A 14,214-nucleotide genomic window follows, 5' to 3' on the forward strand; every position below is an offset into this window, starting at 1 on the left:
GGATCCCCCGCGTGCAAACTGGATCCGGGGTACCACTGTGGCCCCTTACGTCTCCAGCCTGGGCTGTCTCTCACAATGCTTTGAAGCAGTAAACCCCATTGGGAGCTGTCATCACTCAGCACAACAGTAGGTGGAACCCCACACCCAGCTGGATTGCCTGAATGCTCCCAGAGCCACTCACACATCACACAGAGAAAGACACCAGCCAATATCCCCCAGCTCCCCAGCCTTGCACCCCAGTGTGAGTTTATTGCCCAGTGTGGAGAGGACATGCACCAGCCAGAAATGGAAATCCAGCTGAGGTGAGAAAGGAGAGCTTGCCAGAGATGTGGCTTGTTACCGGGGCTGCTGTAAAGTTGGATACAATGTTGCACTATTTAATGCACTACACTGTGGAATTTGTATGTTCTTGCAGCTGGATGGTGTGAGCTGAAATTATTTTCCTTAAGGGGAAGGCTGTCATTGCTCCTTGTTTTGCTGGGGAATGCATGGCTGGAGATCTGTAGCCATCAGTCACTCGCCTTCATACTGCTGCTGTTTCATGTGGCTGGGCCCTGCAGCCAGAACTCTTCTGTGGCAGAGTGGATCTGAGATCAGGATCAAGAGGGAATCTGGGGAGTGGCCTTCTGGAGCCAGAACAGGAGCTGCAGCTGCGATGGGAAAGGCGTGCTGGGCAGAGGCATCCTGGGGAAGCAGCTGGTTACTTCCTGAGCAACCAGATACAATGTTGTTACAGATCCTGACTCACATTGTGATGAGATACATTGTTACCCCTGTGTAAGGCAAACTGGTTACATGGTTGTAAACTTGCTTCTAACCAGCCTTGCTGCTTCATGGCATCCAGATGCTGTCAGCTCTGGTGCATGGGCTCAGGGGGAGGATCCCACTGCTGCTGGGTTTTTGTTGCTGGTGAACGTATTGCCTGAGAATTGCAGTCTTCAATCAGATACATGTGACATGCAGTTATTTTTGGCCAACAGAAGTGGCCTCCAGGGGCTGAGGTGGAAGTTGGAGAGATGAATCCCTCATCCCATGTCACTTGCAGCTGACTGTGCCAATGAGACAGTTCCCAGACTGTTTAGTGTAACAGCGGGATGGGAGAGTGGGAATACTCTCCAACAAGGACACACACACACAAAACAAGGGTTGGGGGAAAGTGAAACAAGCTAGAGGCCATGAGTACAAATCATCCCACTTCTACTGAGTGTGGTTTCAGAGGAACAGCCGTGTTAGTCTGTATTCGCAAAAAGAAAAGGAGTATTTGCGGCACCTTAGAGACTATTGGTTAAATAAATTGGTTAGTCTCTAAGGTGCCACAAGTCCTCCTTTTCTTTGAGTGTTGTTTGTGTTTGCAGGCACCTCCCAGCCCTTATACTGACCATGACCTCCTATTCACAGACCTAGAAGGCAACCTAGGATTGGACACCTTTGCAGCCCATTTTGCTAATAAGTGAACAGAAGTCGCACAAGGTCACTGAAGTCAAAATGGGGAACAGAATCAGGGTCTCCAAATGGAATCCCAGGTCTTAGCTCCTCAGCCCCACGGCCTTGGCTGAAAGTGTCATAGAATCATAGAATCATAGAATATAAGGGTTGGAAGGGACCCCAGAAGGTCATCTAGTCCAACCCCCTGCTCGAAGCAGGACCAATTCCCAGTTAAATCATCCCAGCCAGGGCTTTGTCAAGCCTGACCTTAAAAACCTCTAAGGAAGGAGATTCTACCACCTCCCTAAGTAACGCATTCCAGTGTTTCACCACCCTCTTAGTGAAAAAGTTTTTCCTAATATCCAATCTAAACCTCCCGCACTGCAGCTTGAGACCATTACTCCTCGTTCTGTCATCTGCTACCATTGAGAACAGTCTAGAGCCATCCTCTTTGGAACCCCCTTTCAGGTAGTTGAAAGCAGCTATCAAATCCCCCCTCATTCTTCTCTTCTGCAGGCTAAACAATCCCAGCTCCCTCAGCCTCTCCTCATAACTCATGTGTTCCAGACCCCTAATCATTTTTGTTGCCCTTCGCTGGACTCTCTCCAATTTATCCACATCCTTCTTGAAGTGTGGGGCCCAAAACTGGACACAGTACTCCAGACGAGGCCTCACCAATGTCGAATAGAGGGGAACGATCACGTCCCTCGATCTGCTCGCTATGCCCCTACTTATACATCCCAAAATGCCATTGGCCTTCTTGGCAACAAGGGCACACTGCTGACTCATATCCAGCTTCTCGTCCACTGTCACCCCTAGGTCCTTTTCCGCAGAACTGCTGCCTAGCCATTCGGTCCCTAGTCTGTAGCTGTGCATTGGGTGCTTCCGTCCTAAGTGCAGGACCCTGCACTTATCCTTATTGAACCTCATCAGATTTCTTTTGGCCCAATCCTCCAATTTGTCTAGGTCCTTCTGTATCCTATCCCTCCCCTCCAGCGTATCTACCACTCCTCCCAGTTTAGTATCATCCGCAAATTTGCTGAGAGTGCAATCCACACCATCCTCCAGATCATTTATGAAGATATTGAACAAAACCGGCCCCAGGACCGACCCTTGGGGCACTCCACTTGATACCGGCTGCCAACTAGACATGGAGCCATTGATAACTACCCGTTGAGCCCGACAATCTAGCCAGCTTTCTACCCACCTTGTAGTGCATTCATCCAGCCCATACTTCCTTAACTTGCTGACAAGAATACTGTGGGAGACCGTGTCAAAAGCTTTGCTAAAGTCAAGAAACAATACATCCACTGCTTTCCCTTCATCCACAGAACCAGTAATCTCATCATAGAAGGCGATTAGATTAGTCAGGCATGACCTTCCCTTGGTGAATCCATGCTGGCTGTTCCTGATCACTTTCCTCTCATGCAAGTGCTTCAGGATTGATTCTTTGAGGACCTGCTCCATGATTTTTCCAGGGACTGAAGTGAGGCTGACTGGCCTGTAGTTCCCAGGATCCTCCTTCTTCCCTTTTTTAAAGATTGGCACTACATTAGCCTTTTTCCAGTCATCCGGGACTTCACCGGTTCGCCACGAGTTTTCAAAGATAATGGCCAATGGCTCTGCAATCACAGCCGCCAGTTCCTTCAGCACTCTCGGATGCAACTCGTCCGGCCCCATGGACTTGTGCACGTCCAGCTTTTCTAAATAGTCCCTAACCACCTCTATCTCCACAGAGGGCTGGCCATCTCTTCCCCAGTTTGCGATGCCCAGCGCAGCAGTCTGGGAGCTGACCTTGTTAGTGAAAACAGAGGCAAAAAAAGCATTGAGTACATTAGCTTTTTCCACATCCTCTGTCACTAGTTTGCCTCCCTCATTCAGTAAGGGGCCCACACATTCCTTGGCTTTCTTCTTGTTGCCAACATACCTGAAGAAACCCTTCTTGTTACTCTTGACATCTCTGGCTAGCTGCAGCTCCAGGTGCGATTTGGCCCTCCTGATAACATTCCTACATGCCCGAGCAATATTTTTATACTCTTCCCTGGTCATATGTCCAACCTTCCACTTCTTGTGAGCTTCTTTTTTATGTTTAAGATCCGCTAAGATTTCACCATTAAGCCAAGCTGGTCGCCTGCCATATTTACTATTCTTTCGACTCATCGGGATGGTTTGTCCCTGTAACCTCAACAGGGATTCCTTGAAATACAGCCAGCTCTCCTGGACTCCTTTCCCCTTCAAGTTAGTCCCCCAGGGGATCCTGGCCATCCGTTCCCTGAGGGAGTCAAGTATCTGTTCATTGGTTCACCTGTTGCTAACGGTTACACCACACCAGAGCCAGCAACAGGAGACCAGAGCCCTGATCGCAAATGTTCTGCTGATGACTGGCAAATACTGGTGTAAGCCATTAGCACAGCCTGTGTCATGTTCCCTCCAGCAGCTGGCCCACACACAGCCCAACAATTATTCCCAGAGCTGAAGTGGTGTGGTGGGGATCTGAAGAGACATGATTTAAATCAGCGGTTTTCAAAGTCTAGGTCACAGCTCTGCAGGGTTCACCCCTGGCAGGGAAGGTGGCCGCTTCTTTATTTGTATCCCACAAGGTTTCATCTACATTTAATGGGTTATTTAGTTGCAAAGAAATATACAATGGAAATGTAATTACAGGGGTATATGCAATCTACATGTAAGATAACAAGAAACAGCCTTTATTAGTTTTCATGAAGTTTCCACATCAGACATCTTCTCATCTTAACACAACCCTAAATTGAAGTGTGTGTTAATCTAATTACCAAGGCCTACAGAATGGAAAGGTAATGTAATAATAAACAACAAGATTTAGACAAGTAAAAACAATACACTTAACATCTCTGGTTTGATCTCTGTCTGCACCAGTGAATTGGCCTGAATACACATCGATACACTTAACCCTTCTTTGATATTCGGACACAAGCGAACTATTGCTCTGCTCTGAGCTGGTCTGTCAGAGTCACATAGGCAATGTATTTTGCACACTGTAATTGCCTTTGAATTACAAGTTCCCAACTGGCAAGAAGGAAGATCAGCATCATGTGGCCAGCAGAGCTCCCAAATTACTGGATTAGTGGAAAATTCACTATTTTCCCTGATTTCCATTGCTTTTGCTGTCGTGCTTCAAAAGGAGACAGGTATTCACAGACACACGTGTGACTCTTCTGCCAGCAAACATGCAGCAAAGTCAGCATTAGAAGCCTTGACTTCAAATGTCACCTCTCTTTTTTGTTCTTTATATTTCCATGCACATCACAACTCGTGTCACAAATACAACACGAGATCCCCTGCCCGAGATAGCAGAGAAGTATCAGACACTTTCTCCCCCTGATTACAAAGTATTTGAGAGGCTGCACAAGGTCACTTCAGGTGGAACTGGGAAAAGAACCCAGCTCTCCAATATGGAAAACCCAGGTGCTAGCCACTCATTCCTACTGCCTTTGGGTTGAATGCATAAAATAGATATGATCTGGTTAGCACCACTGCACAACAGAGCCAGGCACAGAACCTTGGAGCTCTGACCTCTAATCTGGCTCGTAAGCATTTGTGTACCTGATGGAACAGTGTGTCAAGTCCCCCAACAGGGATTGGCCTCAGAAATAATGGTGGGGGACCGGGGAGGTCATGTTACAAATCCTGCTGCTGTGGGAGTGGGGACTGAGGGGTTCCATGGGGTATTAAAAAAAGAAAACTAAAATATATAATTTAATTCACCCGCTCGTTGAAAATGTTATAAGCAATTGATTGAGGGGCAATGTGCCCTGAAATCCTGGTATTCCAGATTGAAAACATCAGTCTCAAAATATGGGCTGGGATTTTCTCAGGAGCCAAGTCCCCATTGAATTCCTGCCCTGAAGCCCTGGGGATTGCACTGGTTGGACAGACGTGGTCTAAGAAGCATTAGGGCCAAGCCCCATTAGACAGGCTGATTTGTTGTTAGAATGGTTGGGCTTTGCCCTAGTGCTGTCCTGAACACTCTCAGCAGCAATGCCTTCCGGGTAGGTATCTACAGTCCCAGTCCCTAGAAAGATCACCGAAGCAGTGGATCCTGAGAGATTTGAAGATGCTGCACTGTGGGACTCATGGAACCGCTGTGGTTGGTCCTTGCCCATGTACACTGCAGAACAGGTCAGACTGACCCAGGTCAGCACAGCCCAGGAGTTAGTTTTGCTGCAATCCAGTGTAATCCCAGTGGTAAATGACATGGACCCCTGAGCTGTCTGGAGCCCTTTTGTGTGTGGATTCAAGGTGCTGGGGGGGTGGGGGGAAGGGGGGAGGTCCGTGCATTATTTAGCACAGTCACCTCCTGTGCCGGCATCTGAGTTTAACCCCTTCATCCCAATGAGAAACCTCATCTCCCTGCTGGGCCTGGGATGTTTGTCAAAGAGTCTTTCCTTCCTAATGGCCGCACTTCATCACTGCTCAGTGCTGTTGTGGGGTGGCAGGCTGGTCTAGCAGTTTGGGCACTGGACTGGACCTTCGGATATCTTGGTTGTATTCCCAATTCTGCCACTGACCTACTGCATGACCTTGGACAAGTCACTGCCCTCTCTGTGCCTCAGTTTCCCTTCCCCACCTCTTGTCTACTTCGTCTGCAAACTGTTCAAGGTGGGCATTGTCCCTCATTGTGTTTTATGCAGGGCCCAGATCTCATTTGGGGGCTGTGGGGACTGCTGTGATCCAAATAAAACTAATAATAAGTTCTATGATACAAATCAGTAACAAGATCAACAGCTTGTAACTTCCCCATCTCCAGCCTGAAGGCAGCATTCTCACATAGACCGGCCTGCAGCTCTTGTGATTCAAGCCTCACTGATCATTTAACCGCTTCTGTTCTGTAAAAAGCAATTTTCCAATGTGCTGGGGGGAGGGGACTTGACACCTGGCTCTGCCCAGGCCCCACCCCAACTCCACCCCTTTTCCCAAGGCCCCACCCCAATTCTACTCACCCCATTCTGCCCCATCCCCGGAGGGTGCCAATGCTTACTCCTCCTCCTCTCCCCTCAATAGCCCCCACAGCTGAGCTTGACAGGCGGGAGGCATGGAGAGGCACTGATCAGCAGGGCCTGACAGCAGGACCCACGCGGTTGGCACCTATGATAAAAAAGTTCCCTTATTTCACCAGGGGAAGCTGGTTTTAATAAGGATTCCACTTCTTAGATAAAAGTCTCCCATGTCACGTATCTTGAAAGACTATTTTTTGCCCTTCTTGCCACTCTCCCAGATCATCTATTTTTCAGTAGTATCTCCCATTCAATGAAGGCTTTGGAGAGCTGAATGATGCAGATACACTTGCAACAGGCAACTTCCGGTGAAATGAACCTTGTAACCAAAGTTATTACCATTAAATTTGACAGCAACTCCCTACCTTGTACTCCTGGGCAGCTTCCTCTGTAGGAACCACCATGTGAGCTCTGTGCACTTGGGATCTGTCGCACACCACACAGATGGGGGTTTGATCCTCTTCACAGAACAGTTTCAGAGCCTCCTGGTGTTCCCCACACACCCTGCCCCCTCCTGCTCCTTTTGCTGCCTGAAAAGTCAGCCCCTTTGGCTATTTCTACATTTGCCAGCTGCCTGTTGGGCCTGAGGTTTCTCTGTTGCAGTTTCTCTGCACTGAGGGCAGGAGGCGGCTGAGTCGGGTCCCTCCCAGCACTGGGCAATGCAGGCGCGGCAGAAATTGTGCCCACACTCCAGAGTGACAGGGTCTGTGAAATACTCCAGACAGACGGGACATGTCGCTTCCTCCTGGAGACTTTCCACGGGGCTCTCCGCAGCCATGGCTCCCTCTGGGCAGTGGGACAAGGTTACTTTCACTTTCCTGAGGTCAGGAAGGTAGGGGCAGGCTGGGGGTGGGGGTGCTGTACCAGCACTGATGGTGAAAAAAATCCAAATAAAAACAAAAAACAAAAGCCTGGCCCCCCAACTGCCCCAGCCAGGGCCCCCACAATGCCAGAGCCAGACCCCCACGCCTCCACCCCACTCTGGGCCCCATGCAACACCCCCCCACACACACACACACACTGTCCATGCTAAGGCCTCCACCATACACCCCCACACACTGTATATACCAGCACCCCCTACTCATTCTGCATTCAAATCCCTCCCCCCATACACTCTGGGGACCCCCTGAAGCAACACCTCTCTGTGCCCCGCCAGAAACCCACACAGCCAGTGTCCCCTTTGCCCCTCTTACCCCCTCCCCCCCCCACGATACCACCAGTCCAGTGTGCCCACCAGGACCCACCAACCAACACTAAGAGAAAGACAGGCCAACACACCGAGCAGAACTTTTAATATTTTTTTAAAAAAAGAAACAGAAAAAAAAAGCAGGGGAGCCGACCCGAGGTGCAGCCGGTACACACCCAGAGCAGATCCCCAGCAGACACCCCCTCCCAGGCTGGTGCACCCCAGATAACCAAAGACTGACCAATAATTAGCACAGGGCAGTGGGTGCCACTCCCCTCCCCCCACCAGCCCAGTCGAGCCACCCCCAGCCCAGCTGTGCCAACCCCCCCAACTCGCGCAAACCCTGCTGCAGCCTCCGCCTGCCCCTCCCCCACACAGCCTGTGTGTCCCCCCGACCCCAGCTGCCCCACAACAGCCCCCCCGCCCCGGTGCACTGCAACTGCCAGGCCAGCAGGGCAAGGGCAGGTTAAATCGATGCTGCTCTGCTGCAGGTACTGCTATCCCCCCCTCAAACCACAACGCCCCGCCCCCCCCAACCAACAACCTCCCTGCCATGAACCAGGCGCAGCAAAGCAAGCTGGTGGCTTGGGTGGCCCTGCTGAAGGGGCGGCACTCCGGCAGCAGCCCTGGCGGCAATTCGGCGGCAGCCCCTCTCCGTTGTTTCCCAAGGCTGCAATTCACTTCACCTCTGGGTGTCCTCGATCCCACCTGCCACATGGGGCTAATGCTGACCCTGCCTCCTAGGCTGAATCCATTCATGGCTGTGTGGTGATGGGGGAAATGGCGATACCAAGGTGAGTAGATTTGGGCTGAATTACTCCACAGTCTGAGAGTGAGAGCCAGCTCCCTGCAGGGGGCACGGGAGAGTGAGGGACTCAGGCCAGCTCCGCATAGAGGGGGGTCAGGGCTTTAGCCCTGCAGCTTCTGCCGCTAGGGCATCTGGGGGTCCTGAACTGGGGGCTTCAGCCCCACGTCTTCTCCCAGGGTCCAGGGCTTCTCCCACCCACCCTGCACGGCTTCTGCCGGGGTCCGTGGCAGTGTTCCCTGTAATTTTTTATGTCCATGTGCGGAATGACTTTTGTTATGTGCACCAATATGGAGGTGTGTGGTAGGGCTGGGGCCAAGCGGTCTCAGGGGGGCTCAGGGCTGTGCATAGGGTTCGAGTGCGGGGCAGGTGAGGGCTCTGGCTGTGCATGTGGGGTTAGGGGTCAGGCTGGTGATGAAGGGTTTGGGGTGCTGGCTGCCCCGGGTACTACCCTCAGCCCTCTCTCACCGAAGCAGCTTGGGGCCACTTGAGAGGTGCCTCTCCATGGTCACAGCATCTCCAGTGGCTCGGCCGGGGGCATCTGTCCCCCAGCCAGAGCAGGTCCGGGCTAGGCTTGGTGGGGGTCAGGGAAGGGGCGTAGCTGAGAGGGAATTTAGGTCCGGGGTTTCTCCTTTATCCCCACCCTGCCCAGCGCAGCTCCTGCTGGGGTCTGGAGCTTCTCCTCCCCCTAATCTGCCACTGCACCCATCCAGCCTGTGCGCGTAGGAGCCCTGCAGCACGCCTGGGTGATTTCAAACGGCCTGGGGCTCCCGGCCACCGCTACCAGGACCACCGCAGTGGTGGCAGCCAGGGTCCCCAGGCCCTTTGAAATCTCCTGGGCCCCTAGGCAATTGCCCCCTTGCCCCCCCCCGCCCCCAGTGGCCCCTGGTGGGTGAAAGGTGTAACTGCAGCACGTCTCTGGCGGAATGTATTTTCTGCAGAGAAAAAGAAAATTCTGGATGGCACATGAATTTAGGCCAGAAGGGACCATTATGATCATCTAGTCTGACGTCCTGCACAATGCAGGCCACAGAATTTCACCCACCACTCCTAAAAAAGACCTCACACCTATATCTGTGCTATTGAAGTCCTCAAATTGTAGTTTGAAGACCTCAAGGAGCAGAGAATCCTCCAGCAAGTGACCTGTGCCCCATGCTACAGAGGAAGGCGAAAAACCTCCAGGGCCTTCCAATCTGCCCTGGAGGAAAATTCCTTCCCGACCCCAAATATGGCGATCAGCTAAACCCTGAGCATATGGGCAAGATTCATCAGCCAGATATTACCCGGGAAAGAATTTTCTGTAGTATCTGGCTGATGAATCTTGCCCATATGCTCAGGGTTTAGCTGATCGCCATATTTGGGGTCGGGAAGGAATTTTCCTCCAGGGCAGATTGGAAGGCCCTGGAGGTTTTTCGCCTTCCTCTGTAGCATGGGGCACGGGTCACTTGCTGGAGGATTCTCTGCTCCTTGAGGTCTTCAAACTACAATTTGAGGACTTCAATAGCACAGATATAGGTGTGAGGTCTTTTTTAGGAGTGGTGGGTGAAATTCTGTGGCCTGCATTGTGCAGGAGGTCAGACTAGATGATCATAATGGTCCCTTCTGGCCTAAATATCTATGAATCTATGAATTCTGTGCCTACGCAGGGGCACAGAATCCCCTGAGCAGTGTTTGATGGCTTGTGTTGCTCTCCCTTTTATCTAATCCCCGGTAAATGCAGTTTCACCCCTTTTAATTATTTATTTTATTACTCTCATTGTTCTTAGTTCACCATCACTTTGGGTAAGACTGTGTAGAGGTATGTCCTTGTGCTACCTGGTTCACGATTGACTTACTTCGCCCATGTTCACTAAGGGCACTGGCCTATTGTTGGTTTAAAGCCCCTTAAACGGATGAATGTAGCAGCTTCCCTTTGTCCAGGTTAACGGTTACACATGAGAGCAAGACACAATAGCAAAGAGAAGACCCGAGGCCACTCTGGAATTTTTGTGTTGTGTGTGTGTGTGTGTGTGTGCGTCCACACGCGCACCCAGTCACAAGTTGACTGAGAGAGTTTGGAGCAGTGAGCAAAGGAAGATTTCTGAGGTTTTTTTGGATGGGTGGGATGGTTTGGTGCCTCCTTAGATAATGGAAACAGAACTTCCTACATACTTTGTAAATACACTAGATTGTATGAAAGATACCAGACTCATCATCAAATTCTGCTCTCAACTAGAACAGTGCGCAGGGCCTTCAACATCAGCCATCCACTCGGGTCAACCTAATAACACACTCTTGTATGAAATCTCTCTCAGAGGCAAATTTCTACTGTAATTTTAACTAAACATAGATATACAGTAGTGATAACCCCAAGAAATCATATGGTACATCATGCCTCAAAGAATTATGATTTAAAACCAAATATGTTTGGGGTTCTTTTCGTGTTTTGTTTCTGAGCCTTTAGGGGTGCATTAGATTCATATTTTCACTTTTTTTCCAAAACCGCAAGTTAAAATTTTTTTTATTGGTATACTTAGTGAAAACTGTGATTCTCAAGCAATCATTTGATTCCAGAAGCTTGTGCTTTCAGAATAAAAACACCAAATACTGCCACCCTCATGGTAAAATGGCAAGAGTCGGTAACACTGGTGATATGTATTTGGCTATCTAGACACACATGACACTGGTATCAATGACAATTGCACTGAATACAGCTAAGGACATGGTTACATTCTGTTTCTGGATACCAGGCCGTAGCTTGCAAGCTGAAATTGCAACCATTGATTGACTGTTACTGCTCTGAAAGGTTCCATATATCTGAAATGGCTTTATGTTCCTATGACAATTAATACCATTTTGGACTTCCAATATTATGAACTTTTTATACCTTTTAATTAAAAATAATAAACCTAATGTCTGTAACTAATCCTCCCATTCTGTGAACACTGAAGCATATGCTTTTTGGAGGTAGCTGCCCTGGGACATGTGTAAGGTGATCAGTAGATACTGCCAGGCTTATGGCCTGAGGACATCCTCATTTTTTGTACCTCAGTGGTGGCAACCCTATTTCAAAGCCTTCGCTGTCCTTCATTCTCACAAGTTTACTTTTTTTCCCCTTCCAAACAGGGGTATCGTTTGCTGGTGCCCCTCCAACCTTGGTTCCCCCGCCCGCAAAATTTTCATAGCTCTTTGCCAGGGGTTGTGTGAAAAACAGCCCCATCAAATTTAGCCATCGGGTTTAGCTACTAGTGGTGGTTTCTGATACTATCCATATCACGTCTTGCTTTCCTATCTGAATTAACTACCCCCAACTTTCCACATGGGTGTCTCATTCAGAGGGCCCTGCCTGCCACATCCCTCCTCACCCCCGCGAGACCGCCCCCCCCGCCTGCCACTCACCACATACTTCCTCACCCCCCCCCGTGAAACGCCTGCCCGCTGCTCACTGTGTGCCTCCTCACCTCCACCCCATCCCCTGTGAGATCCTTCCCCCACTGCTCTCCATGACCCTCCTTTCCTTCACCCCCCCAACAAAATCCCCCCCCAACTGCCACTTGCCCCATCCCTCCTCATCCCCCAGCCCCTGCAAGATCTCCCAGCCCACGGGTCACTGTGTCCCTCCTCTCCTCAACCCTCCCCGCAAGACTGCCCAGCGCACCCTGTCCCTCCTCTCATCCACCCCCCTACCCACAAGATGCCTCTACCCATCACTCACTGTGTCCCTCCTCTCCTCCATCTCCTTGCCCGTGAGACTCCCCATACCTCACTCATGTCCCTCCTCTACTCCATCGCCCCGTGAGATCCCCACGTTGCCATGTCCCTCCTCTCACCCATCCTCTGCCCGCAAGACCCCCAACCTGCTCCGCATCCTTCCTCACCCCTCCTCCCCGTCAAGAGCCCTCCCCCCTTGCTGCATCCCTTATCAACGCTGCCCTCACATGGGCAGGGCCTGCGGTGAAGTGGGGACAGGGCCTGGGGGGGGCACCGGGGTGGAATGGGGTTGCAAGAGGTGGGACAGGGAACTAGCCTCCCCCAGGGGAAGCTTCACCCGCCACCCGTGTTAAGGCTGTTTTAGTGCTTGAGGGGTTCACAGTTGATACCTGGTGAGTGAAATCTAAATACAGAACAGACAACCAGTGGGGGGTTTGTGCCCTGCTTTGTAACTGCCCTGAGGTTGGACCTCACGTTCTTGAGCTGCCCACAACAATTACGGCTGGGACATGAAGGTGAAGGAAACAAGAATTGTTTGTAGTGTTTTTATTTTACAATAAGTAGGTGGAAAGCAGGAAAGTAAAAGGAGCTAAGACAGAGTTTAATGACCACAGCATATTGTAAGAAGATCCACAGCTACTCAGAGCAGTTTGCTTAATGGCACTAAAATAGCACCAATGCCCAGGAATTAATATAGGGAATTAATGAGTTACAGTCTCACTTTCAGAAACACATCATAAATCCCTCTGTCCCTCTCAGGTTCCCTTTCCTTCTCCCTTTTCTTTCATACTCTCCTTTTCTACTCAGCATTTTTCTAGCCCTCACTTGTGATCCCTGTTTATTTTCCTGTGTCTTTCCCACTCTCCTCCCCTCCCTCCCACAGATCATCCTCCTTGGCTGCTCCCTTCTTTCCCCTGATTTTCTGCCTTCCCCTCTTGCTGCCCCACCGAGATCTAATCCCACAGATCTGCACAAAATGCGCCCAGCTGCTGCAGAGCTTCCAGCTTCTCCCAAAACCCTGATTGATTCATGCTGGGTCCCTGCCCAGCCCCCACCTCTGCCTGTCCCCAGCCCGGCTGTTAGTTCTGCCCCCTGCCCAGCGCCCGCCTCTGCCCCTCAGGGCCCCTCTGCCCCTCCTGCACCCCAGGGGTTCCTTCCCCTCCCCCTCTGTCTCCTGGAACTGCAGGGAGGGAGGGGGAGGAGCTTCCAGGGGCCATAGAGATGAGGGGCCAGGGGCTGGGTAGATGGGAGTCCTCCAAGGTCATAGAGACTAGGATCCACGAGGCTAGAGAGGCTGATTTCCGGTTTCCCCCTCTGCTGTGGGTCTCAGGGACGCAGTCGGAGCCGGGATCCCGGCCCCACCCAGAGCCAGGGGCGGATTCTCTCCCCAGGGACGGAGCCCGGCGGGAAAGTGAAGATCGGGGCCTCGGCACCAGCATCGATAAATGTCACCTGCCCCCGGTCACAGTCCAGACAAACCCAGATCCTGCTGGGGACCCGGCTCTGGGTCAGGGGGGTCACAGGGGAGGTGAGAGCCTGGAACTGACCCTCCCACCGCTCCACAGCCCAGATCCCCCCCTCAGGGCTACGGCTGATCCCTCCCTTCCTCCCCACAGACTCTCTGGCCACCCCCACAGCCCAGGATCCCCAACCCCCCACCTCCACCTCCCAGCAATGTCTCCCCGAGGTGAATCCCTCACAGCCCAGCACACATTCCCAATAGTCAAATCTCTCAGGGGTGTCGGGCAGCCGCTGCCGCGTGTCTCCCCATCTCACACTTTTCCCACCCTTAGACAGGACAAGGTCGGGATGAGCCGTGTCTGGATCCAGAGTCACATGCGCTGGGGAGAGAGAATCAGAGCGTGAGGGGCAGAGCTCGGCCCTGGGGGAGGGTTTGATGGCGTCAGTGACAGAATCTGCCCCAGCTGGGGAGTGACTCAGGGAATCTCCTTCCTCCAGGATTTACCCGTCAGCTCTGAATGGGGAGCAGCTCTGAGAGGTCAGCACAGTGCAGCGGAGAGTCACGCCCTGGGCAGAGATGGGCCAGCCATGCAGCCAAAGGGTCACTTGAGCCAGGT

General features: G+C 51.6%; 1 protein-coding gene across 1 annotated transcript in view; it reads right to left on the reverse strand.

The window, feature by feature from the left end:
- Nucleotides 1-12,667: 12,667 nt before the first annotated feature.
- The window catches only part of LOC142069109 (butyrophilin subfamily 1 member A1-like), a 29,020-nt gene continuing 27,473 nt past the window's right edge, over nt 12,668-14,214 (reverse strand). Inside the window, exon 5 of the mRNA XM_075119487.1 lies at nt 12,668-13,977. Within this exon, the coding sequence (XP_074975588.1) occupies nt 13,463-13,977 (515 nt within the window). The 3' untranslated portion in view covers nt 12,668-13,462. The remainder of the gene's footprint in view (nt 13,978-14,214) is intronic.

Source organism: Caretta caretta, chromosome 14 (assembly GCF_965140235.1).
Source record: "Caretta caretta isolate rCarCar2 chromosome 14, rCarCar1.hap1, whole genome shotgun sequence".
NCBI classification, from domain to species: domain Eukaryota; kingdom Metazoa; phylum Chordata; order Testudines; family Cheloniidae; genus Caretta; species Caretta caretta.